At 41.0% G+C, this 21,625-nt stretch overlaps 1 protein-coding gene across 1 annotated transcript; it reads left to right on the top strand.

Moving 5' to 3' along the window:
* Positions 1–12,281: 12,281 nt before the first annotated feature.
* LOC112770050 (uncharacterized mitochondrial protein AtMg00860-like) lies at positions 12,282–12,599 on the top strand. The gene has a single exon (XM_025814476.1). The coding sequence runs from the start codon at positions 12,282–12,284 to the stop codon at positions 12,597–12,599; it is 318 nt and encodes a 105-aa protein (XP_025670261.1).
* Positions 12,600–21,625: the final 9,026 nt, after the last annotated feature.

Raw genomic sequence — 21,625 nt, 5'->3', positions numbered from 1 at the left:
AGAATTCACTTGCGGATGCCAGTTCATTACTAAGAGAATTTGACTTGTGATTATCATCATCAAGGGAATTTGTGTCCTGGGTCATTCCGTCTGATTCTTCATAAACAACTTGCCTAGGAGATTGTACAATGTCCTCCTTAGCATCAACTGTAGCGTCCTTGACGGAGTTCTCCTCAGTTCTGGGTTCCCATGGAGGTTCAGCATCTCCTAGATCTTCAACCAACTCTTCTTCTTGAACAATGACAGCTTCTTCTACCTGTTCTAGTACGAATTCATTCTCTGTCTTGTCCACTGGAGTTTCTGGTATCTCCTTCATGCTACGCTCTTCGTTAGACTGTTCACATGGGGCTGTGGCTGATCCTTGTGTATTTGAGCGCCTAGAAACCCATTGAATTATTGTTTGCTCCAGTTGTCGAATGGTTGTTTGAAGTTTATTTACTGTTTCCTTTAGGCGAACCTCTGCTTCTCGGGTTGCCGGACTTGGGCATGATACATAGGAAAGTGGTGGTGATTGGGAGTGATTGGATTGGTACTGGGGTAAGGAAGGATCATATGGTGGCGAATGGTGAAGAGAAGCTTGTGAGTGTGGTGGTTCGAGGTTATGTTGAAAGGATGGTTTATATGCACGGGGTGGGGCTTGTTGGTAGTTACAAGGCTGTCCACCACATCTTTCAGCTGGGTATGCACGGTAGAATGGTCTTTGTTCAGGATATCTCGGAGGGTGTTGCTGCCTAAAGGGTTGATTAGATCCTCTTGGCTCCATCCATCCTTGATTGGTCTGACCTTGATGCATATTCCTGCTATAACTTCTATTTCCTTCAATAAAGTTAGAACCAAACTCAAAGCGAGAGGGGTGAGAATTCATGGAAGCAAATGAAAAATAAAAAGGAAAAACAAAAATAAATAAACAAGTAAAAGAAAAATATTTACAATAACCAATAATAAGGCACACGTTAGCGATTCCCCGGCAACGGCGCCATTTTGACGTTAGGGACTTTTGCCAGTAAAGAAGTTCATAAAAACAGTCGCGTTGTAGATATAGTCTCTAAACCGACAGAAATCCCTTCGTACAAACGTTTTGGGTGTCACAAGTAACAAACCCCTTTAAAAATTGTTAACCGAGTATTCAAACCTCGGGTCGCCTTCTCAAGGAACTGCAAGGAAGTATGTTCTTATTATTGGCTATAAAGGTTGTAATCGGGGTTTAGAAGGTGAGAAGCAAGTGATTTGAATGACAAGTAGAGTAAATGGCAATTGAAATAAATAAACTGCAAGCAAACTTTTGGCAAGGTAAGAGAAATTGGAAGTCCAACTTAGTTATTCCTCTCAACAATAGTGAAAGTTGAATCTTAATTCCACTTAGTTAACCTTTACTAAAGTAAAAGAAAGTCAAGGGACTAATTAGTTTGACCTTCGAATCCTATTTATTTCCTAAGAAAAAGTTGGGATCATTGAAGTTCAGTTCAATTAGCAAGATAACGATTATCAATTATGCTGAGTTTAATAATGTTGAGTTACTGATTTCTTAACCAAGACCAAAAAGGGAAAAAGTAAATTGCTGGAATAGAATGTCTTCAGATCGGAAACAATGATAACATAAATTAAAAAGAAAGCAATCAATAACTGAAATACCTCAAATATCATTAATTCAAATAACAATCTGTAACATGGAATAATTCATAAATTAAATTATAAAAGTAAAATCAACTCAAGTGCTGGAATAAATAAATAAAAGTGAAAAGGGAAGCTTAAAACAAGAAACATGAAACCTGTATCGAGAGTCACTCTTAAAAACTAAGAGAAGTCCTAAATCCTAATCCTAAGAGAGAGAGGAGAGAACCTCTCTCAAACTAAATCTAAATCATGGAAAGTAGTAAAAATATGCGAGCTCTCTTTAGAATGGATGCATTCCCCCACTTTATAGCCTCCAATCTGTGCTTTCTGGGCCAAAAACTGGGTCAGAAATAGCCCAGAAATCGCCCCCTGCATATTTTGGTACGTTCAGGTCGCGGACAAGTGACGCGGAGGCGTCGTCCACGCGGCCACGCGGATTGAAGTTCGCAGATGCGACGTGTCCGCGTAGATCACGCGTTTGCGTCATCTAGCGTCAGAGCAACTATGGCATATTATATATCAAATCGAAGCCCCGGACGTTAGCTTTCCAACGCAACTAGAACCGCGTCATTTGGACTTATGTAGCTAAAGTTATAGCCGTTTGAGTGCGAAGAGGTCAGGCTGGATAGCTTAGCAATTTCTCCAACTTATTGTATTCCTTCCACTTTTGCATGCTTCCTTTCCATCCTCTGAACCATTCATGCCCTGTAATCTCTGAAAACACTTAACACACATATCAAGGCATCTAATGGTAATAGGGGAGGATTAATAATAAGTAAATATAAGATCAAAGAAGCATGTTTTCAATCATAGCACAAAATCAGGAAGGAAATATAAAACCATGCAAATATTATGAATAAGTGTGTAAAGAGTTGATGAAATCCACTCAATTGAGTGCAAGATAAACCATAAAATAGTGATTTATCAATGAGCCAAAGAATGAAAATTTCTCAACTCCCTTCAATCCTTGGTCCTTTGAAGCATTTCTGGCGCCAAAGTTGGTTGCAACTTGGCCCCACAGCTCTCAGAAATCGCTGGGCACATTTTCTATTAAAAAAGCACGTGCAGAGACCGGTGCGTACGCGTACAGTGCACGTGCACGTCCCTGTAGATTTCGCGATCCACGTGTGCGCGTACCGTGCGCGTGCGCGTGGATGATGTTTCTCTAATCTTTGGCTTCTTCCATGTGTTCTCCATTTTACATGCTTTTCTCTTCACTTCATTGATCCATTCCTAGCCTTTTCAACCTGAAATCACTTAACAAACAAATCAAGATATCTAGTGGAATCAAAGGTGAATTAAATTTAGCTAATTAAGGACCTAGAAAGCATGTTTTCACACTTAAGCACAAATTGGGAGACAATCATGAAACCATGCTATTTCATTGAATAAATGTGGGTAAAAGGTCATAAAATCCTCTAAATTAAGCACAAGATAAACCCTACAAATGGGGTTTATCACTCCTTCTATTTTTGCAAGCTTCCTCTCCATCCTCTAAGCTATTCCTGCCCTATAAAGCCTGAAAACACTTAACACATAGATCACGGCATCAAATGGTATAAAGGGAAATTAAAATACACAAATTAAGGGCTTAGGAAGCAAGATTTCAATTATGGAACAAAACTAGAAAGGAATTGTAAAATCATGCAATTTGTATGAACAAGTGTGCAAAGGATTGATAAAAACCACTCAATTAAGCACAAGATAAACCATAAAATAGTGGTTTATCAAGGTATCTTAGAGGTCTAGTAGGAAAAACCTTTATCTATCTTTTATGTTTCCGCTGTGTCTTTGGGTATGCCCTTTACTGAATAATCCTTATCTGTTGTGATATAATCCCTAACTCCCAATCTAGTTCTTATCACGCGGTCCTAGTATGATGAACAGAGCTGATTGTTATTGATCATCCTATTCACCATGTTGAAGAACGAGTATGTATCTTAGAAATAAATCAAACACGGATCGAAGAAGAAACAGGAATACTTTTATTAATTCATAGGACTCAGCAGGGCTCCTCCCCTCAACCTAGGAGGTTTAGAAACTCATACTGAAATGAAATACAATGGTAAAAACGTGTGAAGTGTGTGTCCTCCGAGAGGATCTATTTGAATAACATAAATATAATCCCTTAAATACTAAACAAATGACTAGTAAGGATAAAACAGTCTTTTTAGTGCTAAAATCTATTTCTGGGGCCCACTTGGTAAGTTTTTGGGCTAAGCTTTGATAAGATTCACGTGCTATGAGGCCTCTAGGGTGTGAAATGCTGGCTAGGGGGTCCTCTCTGGGAGTTTGGACGCTGGTCTCTCCTTTGTGGGCACTGGACGCTTGGAAAGGGGCAAGAAACTGGCGCTGGACGCCAGTTTTGGGCCTTCTAATCTAAAGCAAAGTATGGACTATTATACATTGCCAAAAAGCTTTGGAATTCAGCTTTCCATAGCCGTTGAGAACGCTGCATTTGGATTCTTGTAGCTCCAGAAAATCTCTTCTGAATGCAAGGAGGTCAGATTCAGACAGCATCTACAGTGCTTTCTCTGTCTCTGAATCAAACTTTTGCTCCAGCTCCTCAATTTCAGCCATAAATTATATAAAATTGTACAAAAACACAAAAACTCAAAGTAGAATCCAAAAATGTAAATTTAACACTAAAACCTATAAAAACTAAATAAAACATACTAAAAACTATATGAAAATGATGCTAAAAAGCGTATAAAATATCCGCTCATTACCACACCAATATGCTCTTTTGGAAATGGATCACCAACTTAAGATCCTTCTTGAGGTGTTCAACAATGAAGATATGGGTGTTGGTTGCCAAAGGAGTTCAAAGCATAAATGGTGCAAGGTTCAACAAGGAAGATTCCAAGAATTGATTTGGTGCTTCAAAGGTGGTTTAGGAGGTTGTCCATCCAAGTGCAAGAGCAAGAATCAACAAGAGGATGATAGGGAAACTAAAGTGTGGGATCCGGACATATAATTCTACAACCAACAATCTTGGGTCCCAATTGCTTACTTGAGGTTGCTTGAGAGCTTAATGTACTTCGTTTGGGATCCTAGAGGATTTTGGAAGAGCAAACTTGGGTGGCAACTCAAGGATTAGTGGAAGCAGAAGCCACCTTGACACAAGCTTCACTCAACAAGTCCAACTTGAGGACTATAAACCAAAGTGCTAGGTGGGAGACACCCATCATGGTAACATCCTTCTAACTCTTCTCTCTTTTAGTTTTTGTTTATTGAATTTTATCTCTTTGATTAGCTTCGTTTGATTGAATTCTAGGCTTAATTTAGTTGCATTTTATGTTTGATTATCTATTTTTAAAGAATGATATGTTTTGGGGTTGAAAACCTTTGATTGATACTATGGTTGATGCCTTAAAGGCATTAAAAATGTTACAAAAACAGAGCATTGTGCGTGCGCATACCCCTTTGCGTACGCACACTTCCCCTGATTTTCAATACTTGTGCACACGCACACACCTGTGCTTACGCACACTTGTTTACACACGCTCTATTCGTAGCTCTTATGCGAGCGCACCCCAGCACATTTTCATTCTGTGTGTACGCACACATGGTCCTTTTGCCCTGTTTAAAAAAAAGTCTTTTGTACGTGCACACAGCTCTATGCGTGCACACACATAGCTACACCCTTCCTACCAGGAGCGCTCGCACACCCTGTGCATTCGCATCCCCTTTGTTTTTCCCTTCTGTGCGTGCGTACACTTCCTTATGCGTACGCACAAGTTGCGTTCTGGGTAGTAATTAGAAACAGAACACAATTGCGCCAGCCCCCCCAAGCCAATCTTCTTCTTCTTCTGGGCTGCTGCTGCCTCAAGCCCCGCCCAGCCCCTTTTTCCGGCAACCACCACCCCGCCGCTGCGGGAATCGCCACCACCGCGTCACCACTCCCCTTCTCCCTTCTCTTTTCTTCTTCTTTCTTTCTTCTTCTTCTTCTATCTCTACTCTTCTTTGTTTGTTTATTTGCTTGGTTAATTTTCATTTATCTTTATTTAGTTATAATAATCTAGCTTAAATTTTGCTTAATTGTTTGTTTGTTGAATTACAAGTGTTCAAATTTTTTTCTCATGGGTTGTTGATACTTCAATTATTTGCCTGAATTTGTTGAATTTGTGCACCGCATACCATGTAAAAATCGCGAGTAATTAACCGTTTAATTAAATAATTAAATTTCCCAAAATAGCAAAATTTAGAATGTGAATTAGAAATGTTAAATATGATTTTCAGACTCAGTAGATTTTTCTGAGTTGAAAATGTAATTTTCTGCGAAAAATCGCATAAAAATGCGAACCGGTAAATGAACCGGCAGTACCGACTTAAATCGGTCCGGTACTGTGCGAGAATAATTAAAAATAGTTGAAAACCTTAGGAAAATATTTAGAACTGAAAACCGGACATTAATTTTAAAGGTTTGACCCGAAATTGGGCCAAACGGGCCAAAAATGCTAACGGGTTGAATCGGGCCCAAGTTGGGCCCAAACCCAACATATATAAGTTCATTGTGAACTCATTCAGCCTCATTTTACACTCAAACACACCAAACACAGCTGCAAGTTGAGAGTGAAGAGGGGAGAAGAGTTACTATAAACTCTCTTCTTCAATCAGCCATATCTCGAGTTACGGTGCTCTGATTCACATGCCATTAGCGGCTACGTGAAGCTCTCGCCGAGCCTGTCACTTCTAGCTAAGCCTTGTGGTAAGTTTCTCGAAATTCCCTGCCCAGTTTCCTGCCCTAAAAATTTCAAATTTTTGGGTTTTGTAATAAATGAAATTTTGTAATTTTGGATGTTTAGGTACACTCTAGCCTTTAGTTCCTATTGGGTTTAACCCAATCAATTTTGGATAAGGTGAGTTTATTTTCAACCCTTGCGAAATTGTGATTTTGATGAATCCTAGGTTGATTTAGTTATGAATTATGTGTATATAGCTTGAATTGGTGTTGTATGGAGAATATTGGTAACTTGAATAGCTTGGAAGTGGATTTGGTGACTTGAGAACTTGTGGAAGCTTGATTTGTACAACATTTTGGGTTTTAGTGCATATTAGGAATTGGCCAAGGTATAGTTTCGGGTTTCTCTTTGTAAAATATAATATTTCTGGACACTTAGGCTAGTGACCCATAGGATAGGTTGGATTGAAATGGCTTGCTGAATTGGATGATTAATGATGCATGATGAATTGATGACTTTGAGTGATTTTGATGAATAATGATGTTGATGTGGATAAATAATGTTGAATATTGTTGTTGAGAACAAATGAGATTGATTGAGATGACTTTTAATAATATAATGATGATTGATGATTGTGTTGGGTGAGAAATTATTTTAGTGTAATATAATTGATTATTGAAGTTGAGGAGTGTATAATGTGAGTACAAATTCGGTAAGAGTGGTGAATTGTGACCCAAAAGGGTAGGATTTGATGTGAATTAGAATTAATTTGGCTTTAACTTGGTTTTGGTTTTGAATTTTGGAAAGTTGAGAACGTTGTGGTTTTTGGTAAAAACTAGTTTTTAGTAAACTTTGACAGAGCATAACTTGTTCCTCAAAGCTTAAAATTGAATGAACTTTGTTTTAAATTAAAGGTGGCTTTGAGAGCTTTAAATTCATATAAAGATTGTAGGAAATAGATTTTTGTAGGGAAAGTTATGACTGTTCAAAGTTTGGTGCCAAAAACTGAATTCTACAGCATTTAAAATTTTTCTAAATCTGGTATGGGCTGCGTACGCGATAGGGTGCACGCGACGCGACCAACCCTTTTGGGTTTGGTAACTTGCGTACGCGAAACACTGCCTGCATATGCGAGCAACCAAATTTTAACCCTTGCGTACGAGAATTTCAACACGCAACACGAGCAACCCATTCGGGTTGAGACACTTGCGTACGCGAGTAGGTGGTTGTGTACGTGACCACCCCTTTTCAAACAGCATGCATACGCGAGACAGGGGCTTGCATACGCGAGACCCCTGTTTTGCAGAAAAATAATTTTACATGTTTTCAAAAGGTTCTCTAATCCTTCTAAACTTCCCTAAGATGTAAATTAAGGGTAAAATTTATGATTAGGTCTAAAGACTAATAGAGAACAATTAAGAACTTAAATAAGTGAATTTTATGTGAACTTAGAAAACAGAGGCTTAGGTTTCTGGTGTACTGAGGATGAATTTACTGAGAGAGATGACGAAGTACAGTAATAGCGATTGATATAAAGAATTGTGGAAATTATGAGTCTAGGACTCGGAATGGAATGATGAATTATTGATATACTGAAAAATGATTTTCTGAAAACCACTGGATTACTGTTATCTACAGAGATTTGTTGAGACGTTATGCGCTTGGCAAGGACAGTAGGTTAATCCCGCCTGTCGAAGTCGTGGCGACGGCGTAAGGACGGTAGGTTTATCCCGCTTACGCTGAGATGTGAGGTATGTGATAAGAGTATCCCGCTTGCATCCCTTCGGAATCACTATAGTGTGCAGGTACTGACATCTTGGACCGTGATCCGAGCTTGATATCTCGGGGGTTCCCAATATGAGACCGAAGGGGTACAACTCCATGGAGATGTGTCGGTTTGGCAGTTAAACCGACAATGTGATATCACAACCAAATAGGACAGGCATTCATCATGTGCATTTTTTATCTATTTGCTTGCTTTACCGACTTGTATTGTTTGCCTATCTGAATTACTTGATATACATGCTTATACTTGTGCTTTACTTGCAATGCTCTTATCTGTGTATTCTATTGGGATTGAGGAGGTTCGGAAGGCGATGGCGATGGGATCGCATGGAGGATAGGTTGGTGAAGGCTGTGGGACAGCGGTGAAACAAATAGATTAGAAATTCCACTAAGTTAGATTACCCCTTTAATATCATGGTTTTAAGTTATGTTTTAAAATTTTACTTATGTTTTAAGTCTGAATCTCATGATGGATATGAAGCTCTAGGATTGCCTCTGGTGTCCAGGAGTCTTATATCTTACATCACTGGCCACTGTTACCATACTGAGAACCTCCGGTTCTCATTCCATACTCTATTGTTGTTTTTCAGATGCAGGTCACAACCCACCTCGTTAAGTTGCTTTGATGGTGATAGAGCGGAGGATCCTGGCTATGTTTTGAAGTCTTTTGGTTTATTTTGCTTAGTTCTCTCATCTTTTGTATTTATTTTTCCTAGAGGCTTACTTTGAGAGGAAATTCTGTATAAGTTGTTTTACTTTTCTAAACTTTGTATGACTGTATATAACTAGCCGGCTTAAACTCCGCGAGCCGCGACTAGACTCTTATACCCTTATATATCTATATATATCTTGATATCTGTATGTATATCTTGTGACTCAATTAGTGTAGCTACTTGTGAACGTTTTGCGCTTTTTTCAAATTCTATTTTTTTTAGCTTAATCCTTCATCGGGCTTCTAGAATTATTATTTCTTTCTATATAAAGATACGTATGAGTTTTAGACTTATCGTAACCTTTGATTAACATTTGCTTTACGACGCGAGGTAAGGCTTAGAGTAATTAGGGTGTTACATTTAGTTGTATCAGAGCAGTTCATCCTCGTGAGCCTGAGGGATGGATCGATTGTGCTTCATTGCATACTCTGTGTCTTTTTCTTTGATGCTATTAGGTTATCTACTTGATATTGCATAGCATGCTTGTTTGTGAGTGCCTTTTTGGGATAATTGAAGCACTAGGCTTTTGATATTGAGACTCATCACCTTGATATTGATTGTTTGGTGTAGACAGGAACCCTAATGGCTACTCGCAAACGAGGTCGTATGCGTTCATGAGGAGAGACTGGAAATGAACAGCTGGCCGATAACCATGCCGATTTTATGGCAGTAATGGCTAATCTTGCTAATACTATGGAGGCGAATGCTGCTACGACTCTGCAAGCTATGCTGAAGTTAGGTCAACCAGCCAGCAACAAAAATGGTAATGAAATCGGAAGGGGGATGGAAATGAAAATGGAGACGGGAATGGTAATGACTTGGGAGGTGCTCCGATGACCTTGGCTACATTCCTTAAGGTTCATCCACCGACTTTCAAAGGTTCAAACAACCCGACTGAAGCAGACAATTGGTTTCGAGCTATGGAATGCACACTACAAGCTTAGCATGTCCCGGTTAATCAGTTTGTAGAATTCGCGGCTAATAAACCCATATTTTATGATATATTTTGTGCTTAATCTGAGTGATTTATTCAATCCTTCACCCACTTATTCATATTAATTACATGGTTTTACTTTCCCTTCCTTATTATGTGATGTATGTGAAAAACATGTTTCCTATGCTTTAAAATTAATTATTTTAATTACCTTTATTTCCATTCGATGCCGTGATTAGTGTGTTGAGTACTTTCAGATCTTCTAAGGCAGGAATGACTTAAAGGATGGAAAGGAAACATACAAAAATGGAAGGAAAGCACAAAACAGAGTTTTTGAAGAAACTGGCAGCCATGCGATCGCATGGGCGACGTGGCCGCAAGTCAGCGCAAAAAGGCATTGACGCGGCCGCATGACTGACGCGACCGCGCACCTCGATCGAAACACATATGACACGGTCGCATGACTGACGCGACTGCGTGACAAGGAAAACTCCAAATGACGCGACCGCGTGACCCACGCGGACGCGTGACAGAGGCCACGCAGCGGCCTATCAGTTGTTAGGAGAGGCGCAACATTGGTGGCAAGGAGAGTGCCAGTTGCTGCGCTTGCGAATGCAGAGATTCCTTGGGATGTATTCCAGACAGCCTTCTACAAGAAATATTTTCCTAAAAAAGTCAGAGAGGCGAGGGAGTTGGAGCTTATGCAGCTGAAGCAAGGCTCTTTGTCTGTGGTAGACTACACTAGTCGATTTGAGGAGCTATGTAGGTTCTCTAGGGTGTGTTAGGGTGCCCCAGAGAGACCTATGAGAGGTGGAAGTGTATTAAGTACCAAGGAGGCTTGAGGGGTGCTGTTATGACTGCTGTGGCTCCTCTTGAGATTCAAATCTTTTCAGAACTAGTGAACAAAGCGAGGGTGGTTGTGGAGTGTTCAAAGAAGGTAGCTTCGTCAAGGGACACTCGTGGAGGAAATAATAACCATGGGCGCGGAAAGTACTTTCAACCAAGAGCCCAAAGCTTCAAGAGAGGAGGACATGTGCCCCAAGGTCAAGGCAATGTTAGGGGCCCACTTTTGATCAGTACCACCAGGAGAGAGGAAGAGGTAATTAGAGTAAGGCTTTTCCGGATTTAACTTGTGATCGTTGTGGGCATTTTCATCCGAATGAATCTTGCAAGATTGGTATAGGTGGTTGCTTCAACTGCGGATTCCCTGGTCAAATTGCGAGAGATTGCACTCGTTGGAGGAAGACTCAGAATGCCGGCCAGAACCAACAAGGTCAGGTGTTTGCTGTGAACGCCCAAGATGCGGTGAAGGCGGATCCTTTGATGAGAGGTATATGCTTAATTAGTGATAAAACATTGGTTGCATTATATGATACTGGAGCTTTGCATTCTTTTATTGCATTTAACAAAGTTGAGGAACTAGGATTGAAAGTGTCAGAATTAGTGTTTGATTTGTATGTTCATACTCCGCATCAGACAGTTGTGACTAGGTCAGGTTGTAGGCAAATAGCTTTCAAGATTGAGGGTAGAAACTTTGTACATGATTTGATTTACTTGCCAATGGTTGGGTTAGAGATGATTTTGGGGTTTGATTGGATGTCAAGGAATCGGGTTTTGCTGGATTGGTTTGAGCAATCGATTCGGTTTATGCCAGAAGGAGAAAGTGGAGCAGTGATAGCTGAGGGTTATTACCTAAACTCTGTGATGGTGAACTGTAGTGGAGAAGAGTGTTAGGGATATATATTGTTGGTTGCGAATGCTTTAGGTGATGCACAGAACTAAGATCAGATTTTGGTAGTTAGGGACTTTCCTGAAGTATTCCCAGAAGATATTCCTGAATTTTCACCTCAAAGGGAAATTGAATTTGCGATTGACTTGGTGCCGGGAGCTAGACCAGTGTCGATTGCACCGTATCGAATGGCTTCGGTAGAGCTGGCAGAATTAAAAACTCAATTTGAAGAGCTTCTGAACAAGAGGTTCATTCGACCGAGTGTATCTCTGTAGGGAGCGCTAGTTTTATTGGTGAAGAAGAAGGACGGAGGAATGCGACTTTACATGGATTACCGGCAGTTAAACAAAGTGACTGTGAAGAACAAGTACCCACTACCTAGGATAGATGACTTAATGGATCAACTACAAGGATCTGGGGTGTTCTCCAAGATTGATCTGAGGTCCGGTTACCATCAGATAAGGGCGAAGGAAGATGACATTCCGAAAACTGTGTTGAGGATGCACTATGGGCACTACGAGTTTACGGTAATGTCCTTTGTGTTGACGAATGCACCTGCTGTGTTCATGGATTACATGACCAGAGTATTTCGTCCCTTTTTGGACAAATTCGTGGTGGTTTTCATAGACGACATTCTAGTTTACTCAAAGACAGAAGAAGAACATGAAGAACACTTGAGGATTGTGTTGCAAATTCTAAAGGAGTGAAAATTGTATGCTAAGTTATCCAAATGCGAGTTCTGGAAGGATGAAGTAAAGTTCTTATGTCTCGTGGTGAGCAAAGGAGCGATAGCCGTAGATCCTTCGAAAGTAGAGGCAATGATGAAATGGGAGAGACCGACTACGGTGACGGAGGTTAGAAGTTTCTTCGGCTTGGCCGGATATTACCGAAGATTCATTGAGGGATTTTCCCGGATTGCATTACCGATGACTAAGTTGACAAGGAAAGAGGTACCGTTTGTGTGGATGTCAGAGTGTGAACAAAGTTTTCAGACTTTGAAACAAAGGTTAACTTCAGTGCCTGTTTTGATTTTGCCGGAACCGCATGAACTGTTTGAAGTATACTGTGATACTTCGTTGAAGGGTTTGGGTTGCGTGTTGATGCAACACCGAAACATGGTGGCTTACGCTTCGCGTTAGCTAAGATCGCATGAGGTAAATTTCCTAACTCATGACTTGGAATAGGCGGCGGTTGTGTTTGCATTGAAGATCTGGAGGCACCACTTGTACGGAGTAAGGTTTAGCGTATTTTCTGATCACAAGAGTCTCAAGTACATCTTTGATCAGAAAGAGCTCAATATGCATCAAAGGAGGTGGATGGAGCTTCTGAAGGATTATGATTTTGAATTAAGTTATCACCCCGGAAAGACGAATGTGGTGGCGGATGCATTGAGTCGGAAGTCTTTCACGATAGCTTGGATGATGATTAAAGAGGAAGAGTTGGTGGATAATTTTGTAGATCTCAAGCTAGATATTGGTGAAGTTTTCGGAAGAGTTTGTTTGAACCAGTTGCAGATTTCGAGTACTTTTAAGTCAGAGATTCAGAAGGCTCAGCAAGATGAGCAAGAACTTCAGCGATTATTTCAACCGGTTGGTAAGAAGAGGCGTGGAGAATTCACTAGGGATGATGGAGGATTGTGGAGGTATAAGGGGAGAATTTGTGTGCCAGATGTCAGGAGTTAGAGACAAGAATTATTGTCAGAAGCTCACAACAGTGGGTTTTCTATTCATCCAGGAAGTACGAAGATATACTATGATCTAAAGAAGATGTTCTGGTGGCCTGGGATGAAGAATGATGTAGCGGCAGTCGTGTCTAAGTGCTTGACGTGTCAGAAGGTGAAGATAAAACACCAGAGACCGTCGGGAATTTTACAGCCACTTGAGATTCCTCAATAGAAGTGGGAAGAAATTGCGATGGACTTTGTGACTGCATTACCGAGGACTAAGTCGGGATTTGATGCGGTTTGGGTGATCGTGGATCGCTTAACCAAATCCACTCATTTTCTGCCTATCCGAGTGATAAATCACTATTTTATGGTTTATCTTGTGCTAAATTGAGTGGCCTTTATCAGTTCTTCGCACACTTATTCATATAAATTGCATGGTTTTACAAATCCTTCCTAATTTTGTTCTATTATTGAAAACTTGCTTCCCAAGCCTTTAAATTGTATATTTTTTATTCCCTTTTATACCATTCGATGCCGTGATCTGTGTGTTAAGTGTTTTCAGGCTATATAGGGCAGGAATGGCTTGAAGGATGGAAAGGAAGCTCGCAAAAATGGAAGGAACACAAGAAACAAAGGAGATGACCAGCGAGGATCGACGCACACGCATGGCTCATGCGTGCACGTGACTTGGAGCTTTTCACAGCGACACGTACGCGTGACCGGCGAAGTCGCACAGCGACGCGTATGCGTAATTGATGCGTACGCGTGACACGCGAAGAAGAGCATCGACGTGTATGCGTGACTCACGCATACACGTGACATACGCCACGTGCTGCAACTGTAGAAGATGCTGAGGGCAATTTTGGGCTGGTTTTTAACCCAGTTTTCGGCCCAGAAACGCAGACTAGAGCTTGGGGACAAGTAGAGACTCAACACACATTCACATTTATATAGTTTCAGTTTTAGTTTTTGAATTCTAGAGAGAAAACACTACTTCCTCTAGGGTTCTTCACATTTATAGATTTTTAGTTTTATGCTTTTGGTTTGGATCTTGAGAGAGTTACTACCTCCGATTGAAGTTTCTATCACTACAGTTTGCTTTCTTATTTCCTTACTCTTTTGCTTTCCATTCAATTTGTTCAGAGTTACATATGGATATTTTTGATTTTGGGAATTATTAATGCAAGAGTTATTTTTACATTTAATTTCATTATTTGTTTGATTTTAATTACCATGTCTCCTTTCTACTCCCTTCACATGTCTGCAAAAATGGCATCCATGTCAATGGAGTAGACTTCCAACTTGACTTTAGAGTTGATTAATAGGAGACTCTTGAGTTGGAATACACAAGTGTTAATTTGTAATTAGAAGTTGTTGGCTGACTCTCTAGTCTCTAACTCTAATCCTTTCTTGGGAAGGGATTAGGACTTGTGAATCAGAGTTGGTTAGTTACTTGACTTTCCTTTATTAGGTAAGGGATAACTAAGTAGAAGAACAACCTCTTACTATTATACTTGAAAAAATCCAACAAGGATAGAAATTTCGATTAATCTTCTCCTAGTCAAGGCTTTTATTTTAATTATATAAAAATCTCTTCTTAATTTTTATTGCTTTAATTAATAGTCATTTATTTCTCTATTCCACAACTCTAAATATTCTCAGAAAATTTATGACCAATAAATTGCACTCTTTTGTCAACTCGTTGGGAGACGACCTGGGAAATCTACTCCCAGTATTTTATTCTTAAAGTGTGACAACTGTTTTTAAATTGATAAGTGGAATTTTCGTCAGTTAAGAACTGTAGTTGCAACGCTATTTTCATTATAAATTCTTAATCGGCAATTTTCTGCCCATCAATTTTTGCCGCCATTGCTAGGAAGTTGCAACAGTGTGCTAAATTATTGGTTAGTGTAAATATTTTTATATTTACATATTTGCATTTTTATTCTATTTATAGTTTAATTTTCTTAATATATTTTATTTTATTACCATGAGCTGTATGTTTCTTTCATTGAATGACGTTTTCACTACCTGATCCGAGCTTAGCCACATTTGATCCTGAGATCGAGAAAACTATTACACGTATTAGGCGAGCTCAGCGTCGGTTAGCCTCTGAAGGTGGTGAAGTGGTTTCTACCAATTCACCAGTCTTATCTAAAGGCGAATCTGAAGCGCCATTTGAAGAAGAAACAAGCTCCTCTTCTACTGATTCTGTTGATTTACGCGTAGGTAATATGGCAGAGCCCAGAAGGATTACTCTCTAGGAAGCAGGAGCTCCGGACTTTACACTGCAACCGTATCAAGCGCATCATCTAAATTTAGCTGCAGATTTTGAACTGAAGACTGCGCTAATCAATCTACTGCCTAAGTTTCATGGCTTACCTGCTCAAGAGCCTATCAAGCACCTTAGGGATTTTCAGACGGCCTGCTCAACTACTAGGCGTCATGGTGCAGATGAGGCTACTATTTGGTTATATGCCTTCCCGTTTTCTCTTGAGGGAAAGGCAAGGGAGTGGTTCTACAGTCAACCTGAAGAAGTTGTTACTAATTGGGATCTGCTCAGAAGGGAATTCCTGGACAAGTTCTTTCCAGCTGAAGTTACAGATAGACTAAGGAAAGAAATCTCCTGCATTATCCATGGTGAATCAGAGACTCTTTAGGAGTATTAGAAATGCTTCAGGAATCTCCTAGACTCATGTCCCCATCACAAGACTGACCAGTTGGTGTTGATTAGCTATTTTTGCCAAGTCATGAAGCCTCAAGACAAGACTATATTAGATGTTGCGAGTAATGGCTCTCTGACTAAGTTCAAGACGGTGACAGAAGCGTGGCAACTGATCACCAATCTAGCTAAGTGCACCCGGAATGCCAGCAGCTCTAGTAGTGAGAATATGTGAGATTGATGCTCTAGTTGTGAGACTGCTGCTCTCACAAAGACTCTGGAAGAGATGACCAATATACTGAAGCAGCTCCAACTGAATCAACAGCAACCTCAGCCTCCTCCACAGCAACAGTGTCAACAGTTGGTTCCTCAGAGAGTGTGTGGAATATGTGCCTGCTATTCCCATTACACTAATGAATGTCAACAACTCTAACAAGAAGACAACACCTTGGCGGCTACCAATAACTATTATAACCGTCCGAATCAAGGGTACTATCAATAAGGCGGTAATTATAACCAAGGTGGGAACTATAATCAGGGTTGGCAAGACAACTCCAACTAGGGATGGAGAGATAATTCCAACCAAGGGTGGAGAGACAATTCCAACCAAGGATGGAGGGACAACTACAACCAAGGAGGCAGAGAAAACAGTGGAAATCAGAAATGGAACAACAACAACAACAACTATCAGCAGAACCGGTATCAATAGAACCCACCACACCAACAGCAGAACCAAGGCCAGACTTACCGAGCACCTCACCGAAGGCAAGCCCAAGCGCCTTAGAACAACCAACCACGAGCCCCTCAGATTACTTACCCTCCTCCTCCTCTAATGATGAGATGCTTTGCTCCATTGTACAAGGACAAAAAGACCTTCAGAATACACTTACCTCTAGCATCACTGGTCTTATCTCCACTTTACAATATCTCATCTCCCGGATGGAACCACCTTCCACTCCCAACAATCAACCTTCAAGCTCTAATGCACTTTCCTCTCAACCCTTACCTAACCCCAAAGGTGGAATCAATACCATTACTTTGAGGTCCGGAACCACACTGCAAGAGAGGAGTTCTGAGGAGCCAAGCTCACATGAAGACAACCAAGTTGAAAACATTGTTAAGGTAGAAGATGTTTAAGAAGAAGAGGAAGCACAAGATGCGGTTGAAGAAGAAGCGGTTCAACCAAGGAATGGAGCACTTAAGGAAGATGATTCTGTGAGAGACGCCATTCCCATTCCCTTTCCACACCTTGCTAGGAAACCCAGAAAGCAAATGGAGCTAGACCCCAAGATGGTGGAGATCTTCAAAAAGGTTAAGGTAACTATTCCCCTTTTTTATGCTATTCGCCAGGTACCTAAGTATGCTAAGTTTCTAAAAGATCTATGTATGAATAAAGATAAAAATACATGATTTAGAAACTATTCCACTAGGTAGCTCTATTTCTACTTTAATGGGTGCTATACCGGAGAAATGTGGTGATCCCAGTCTATGCATGGTTACTATTACTATTGAGGGTGTACAATGTTTTGACTGCATGTATGATTTAGGTTCATGTGTTAGTATTATGCCATTATCTGTATCTGATGTCTTGAGGCTCCCTCCCTTAAAAAGGTCGGCAGCAAATTTTGTTTTAGCAGATAAAAGCATAATCTAAGTGGTTGGAATTGCTGAAGACGTGCTGGTGAGCATTAAGGGGTTGACATTCCCTATTGACGTCTACATTTTTGAGATGCCCCCTAATGACTCAGGAAGACCATCATCCATCCTGCTTGGAAGGCCATTTCTGAAGACTTCGAGGTTCAAATTGGATGCCTTCTCAAAAACTTACTCTTTTTGAGATAGATGGCAGAGCAATGAGTTTCAACCTGGATGAAGCTATGAAGCACCCTCTGGAAGATCACTCTATCTTCCAGTGTGACATCATTGATGAGACAGTGGCTGAAGTTCACCAAGAAAAAGTAGAAGAGATGCACATGGAGCAAGGTGCAAGTGTGGAGAAACCCTCTGAGCTTACTGAAGATACTTTGCCACCATCAATGGCTCCAGATGATCAAGTGCCCAGCCATGAGCTCAAAAAGGAGTTGAAGCCCCTTTCACCCCACCTCAAGTATGCTTATCTTGAGGATAATCAGAAGCTCCCAGTTATTATTGCACAGGAACTCACTTCCCAACAAGAGGAGCAGTTGCTTAGTGTGCTTAGAAGACACAAGAAAGCTATTGGGTGGAGCTTGGCAGATATAGTAGGCATCAGCCCTCAAGTCTATGAGCACCGCATATTTTTAGAAGAGGGATCAAGGCCTATCCGTCAACTTCAAAGGCGGTTGAACTCCACCATCTTAGAAGTTGTCAAGAAGGAAGTGACCAGACTGCTTGAAGCTGACATCATCTATCCAATCTCGGATAGTGAATGGGTTAGCCCAGTACAGGTGGTACCAAAGAAGTCTGGCATCACAACAATGAAGAATGAGCATGGGAAACTCATGGCAACTAGAGTACAGAACTCCTGGAGAGTGTACATTGATTATAGGCGCCTCAACCAGGCTATTCGCAAGGATCACTACCCACTGCCTTTCATCGATCAAATGCTTGATCGCCTGTCAGGTAAATCACACTACTATTTTTTAGATGGTTGGCTATTTTCAAATTCATATAGCTCTTGAAGATTAGGACAAAACTACTTTTACATGTCTCTTTGGAATGTATGCATATAAGAGAATGCCTTTTGGCTTAAGTAATGCACCAGCTACGTTTCAAAGGTGCATGATGAGTATTTTCTCAGATCTTCTTGAGAGCTGTATGAAAGTTTTTATGGATAATTTTAGTGTGTATGGTGATTCATTTGACCTTTGTCTGGATAGTTTAGCTAGAGTATTAAACATGTGTGTTAGTTCAAACTTTGTATTGAATTTTGAAAAATGTCATTTTATGGTAAAACAAGGTATTGTTCTAGGACATGTTGTTTCTAATACTGGTATTTCAGTTGATCCAGCAAAGGTAGATGTTATTTCTGGTTTACCTTACCCCTCCTCTGTGAGAGAAGTCCGTTTGTTTCTTGGTCATGAAAGTTTCTGCTGGTGATTTATCAAGGACTTCAATAAGGTAGCATTGCCTTTATCTCGACTGCTGCAGAAGGATGTTGACTTCGAGCTGAGTGAGGACTACATGGAAGCATTTGATAAGTTGAAGATTTTCTTGACTCAAGCTCCAATTGTGAGAGGGCCCGACCGGAGTTAGCCATTTGAGATAATGTGTGACGCCTCTAAATATGCAGTAGGAGCAGCGCTCTCAGCGCGAAGGTAAGGACCCTTATATAATTGCTTATGCTTCTAAGACCTTAGACGTTGCTCAGTCTAATTATACTACCACTGAGAAAGAGCTTTTGGCTATTGTTTTTGCTCTGGATAAATTCCGAGCCTATTTACTTGGTATTAAGGTGGTAGTATACTCAGACCATGTAGCTCTAAAATATTTGTTAGCTAAAAAAGAGTCCAAACCAAGGTTAATCCGTTGGATATTGTTGCTGCAAGAATTTGATTTAGAAATCAAAGATAGGAGTAGATCCCAAAATTTAGTGGCGGACCACTTGAGTCACCTAGAGCACATTAAGAGTGACTCCACTCCTATCAATGATGCTTTTCCATTTGATACATTGCACGCAATATCTGAGGTGGTTCCTTGGTACGCACGTATTGCTAATTATCTGATTAGTTGTACCTTCCCTCCTAATTTTACTAAGCATCAAATGGACAAGCTTAAAAGCGAGTCCAAATATTATATATGGGATGACCCATATTTATGGAAATGTGGTGCTGACCAGATAATTTGAAGGTGTGTGCCACAATCAGAATTCCAGTCAATTTTAGAGGCCTGCCACTCTTCTGAGAGTGGTGGACATTTTGGTCCTCAAAGAACAGGTAGAAAAATTTTAGACTGTGGATTCTAGTAGCCCACACTTTTTAAGGATGCAACTGCTTTCTGTGAATCTTGCCACCCATGCCAGGGGTTTGGAAATATATCCAAGAGGGATGAGATGTCCCCAACAACTTATGTTGTTTTGTGAAATTTTTTATGTTTGGGGCATTGACTTCATGGGTCCATTTCCAAACTCTGGTGATTTCTTATACATATTGTTAGCTGTTGATTATGTCTCTAAATGGGTGGAAGCAATTCTTACCCGTACTGATGATGCTAACGTTGTTATTTTTTTGTTTGAAATAATATTATCTGTCGCTTTGGATCACCACGAGCAATCGTGAGTGATCAAGGCACTTATTTTTGTAACAGGAGATTGACAGGTTTGTGAAAGAAGCATGGCATTGTTCACAAGGTGGTAACAGCTTACCATCCCCAGACCAATGGGCAAGCCGAGGTGTCTAACAGAGAGATAAAACGCATATTGGAGAAGATTGTCAAGCCTCATAGAGGAGACTGGAGCACCAGGCTTGCAGATGCGCTCTGGGCTTATCAGACCGCTTACAAGACGCCTATCGGAATGAATCCATTCCACCTAGTTTATGGGAAGGCTTGTCACCTCCCAATGGAGGTGGAGCACAAAGATTTCTGGGCGGTAAGGGAATGCAACATGGGATTGGAGAGAGCCAGGGCTGAAAGGAAGCTGCAACTACAGGAATTAGAGAACCTTCGACTCGAAGCATATGAGAACTCCAGGCTATACAAAGAAAGGGTGAAGGTTGTGCATGACAAGAATATCAAGAGAAGGGAGTTTAGACTTGGGGAGTTGGTTTTCCTTTATAACTCAAAGCTGAGGCTCATGCCACGCAAGCTGAGATCAAGGTGGGAAGGCCCCTACCGTGTGGAAAAGGCTGAGCCATATGGAGTCTTCCACCTGAGTCATCCTTCAAGCCCCAAATTCATCAAAGTCAATGGCCACCGCTTGAAGCTGTATCATGGTGAGAAGATGAAGAACAATAAGGAGCTGGAGATCTTCCTCTTGGAGGATCCACCAACAGAAGAAGACTGAACTCGTGGACCGTCCAACTTAAGGAGAGAAAAGTGCTAGGTGGGAGACAACCACCATGGTATGATCTTCTATTTTTATTCTTAGTTTTACTTTATTTTTTTCAGTGTTCATTTATAAATTATGCATAATTACCTGCATTCTGCATAAAAAAAATGCATTCAACGTGCAAGCGTCTATGACGCGTACGCGTCATGCGTGAATGCGAGACATATTGGAATTGAACAGAGAGTTACGCAGGAGCTGTGAAGGAAACGTGCGTTGTGCACCAGCAAGCCCACGCGTACGCGTACCTCACGCGTGCGTGTCACTTGTGATTTTGGCAATCCACGCGTAAGCATCCCAGACGTGCACACGTGGCCCTGGAAATTGGCGTAAATTCGTGTTTGTACAGAGAGTTGTGCTGGTCTTGCGCTGGCACTGTGCTAGAGGCATAAATTCACTCACGCGTACGCGTCATTTTCACTTTATGGCCATCCACGCGTGCGCGCGCCTGACGCCTACGCGTCACATGCAATTTTGGCCCCAGTGCAGATTGAACAGAAAGTTGTGCGTGTGCGAGGCTGGATTCACGCGACTAGCACAACCAGGGTCACGCGTACGCGTGCCCGACGCTTACGCGTCACCCCCACTTTTGCACGACTTACGTGTACGCGTGCCGTACGCGTGCGCCTCGCCTGCGCTGCATCACTTAATCAGCGCGCCGCCAGATTCAATTAGTCCCCCTTCCCAAATCCTAATTCTCATTCAATCATAATTCTTCCTCCTTTCTTCTCCCTTCTTTCCCTCTTCTTACTTCTTACTTCCTACTTCTTTCTTCTTCCCCTATTCATCTTCTTCCTAAGGTTTCTCTACTCCC

This window comes from Arachis hypogaea, chromosome 18 (genome assembly GCF_003086295.3).
Source record: "Arachis hypogaea cultivar Tifrunner chromosome 18, arahy.Tifrunner.gnm2.J5K5, whole genome shotgun sequence".
In the NCBI taxonomy this organism is placed as follows: domain Eukaryota; kingdom Viridiplantae; phylum Streptophyta; class Magnoliopsida; order Fabales; family Fabaceae; genus Arachis; species Arachis hypogaea.
The sequence above is the reverse complement of the archived record's forward strand: the minus strand, read 5'-3'. Positions and strand labels throughout refer to the sequence as shown.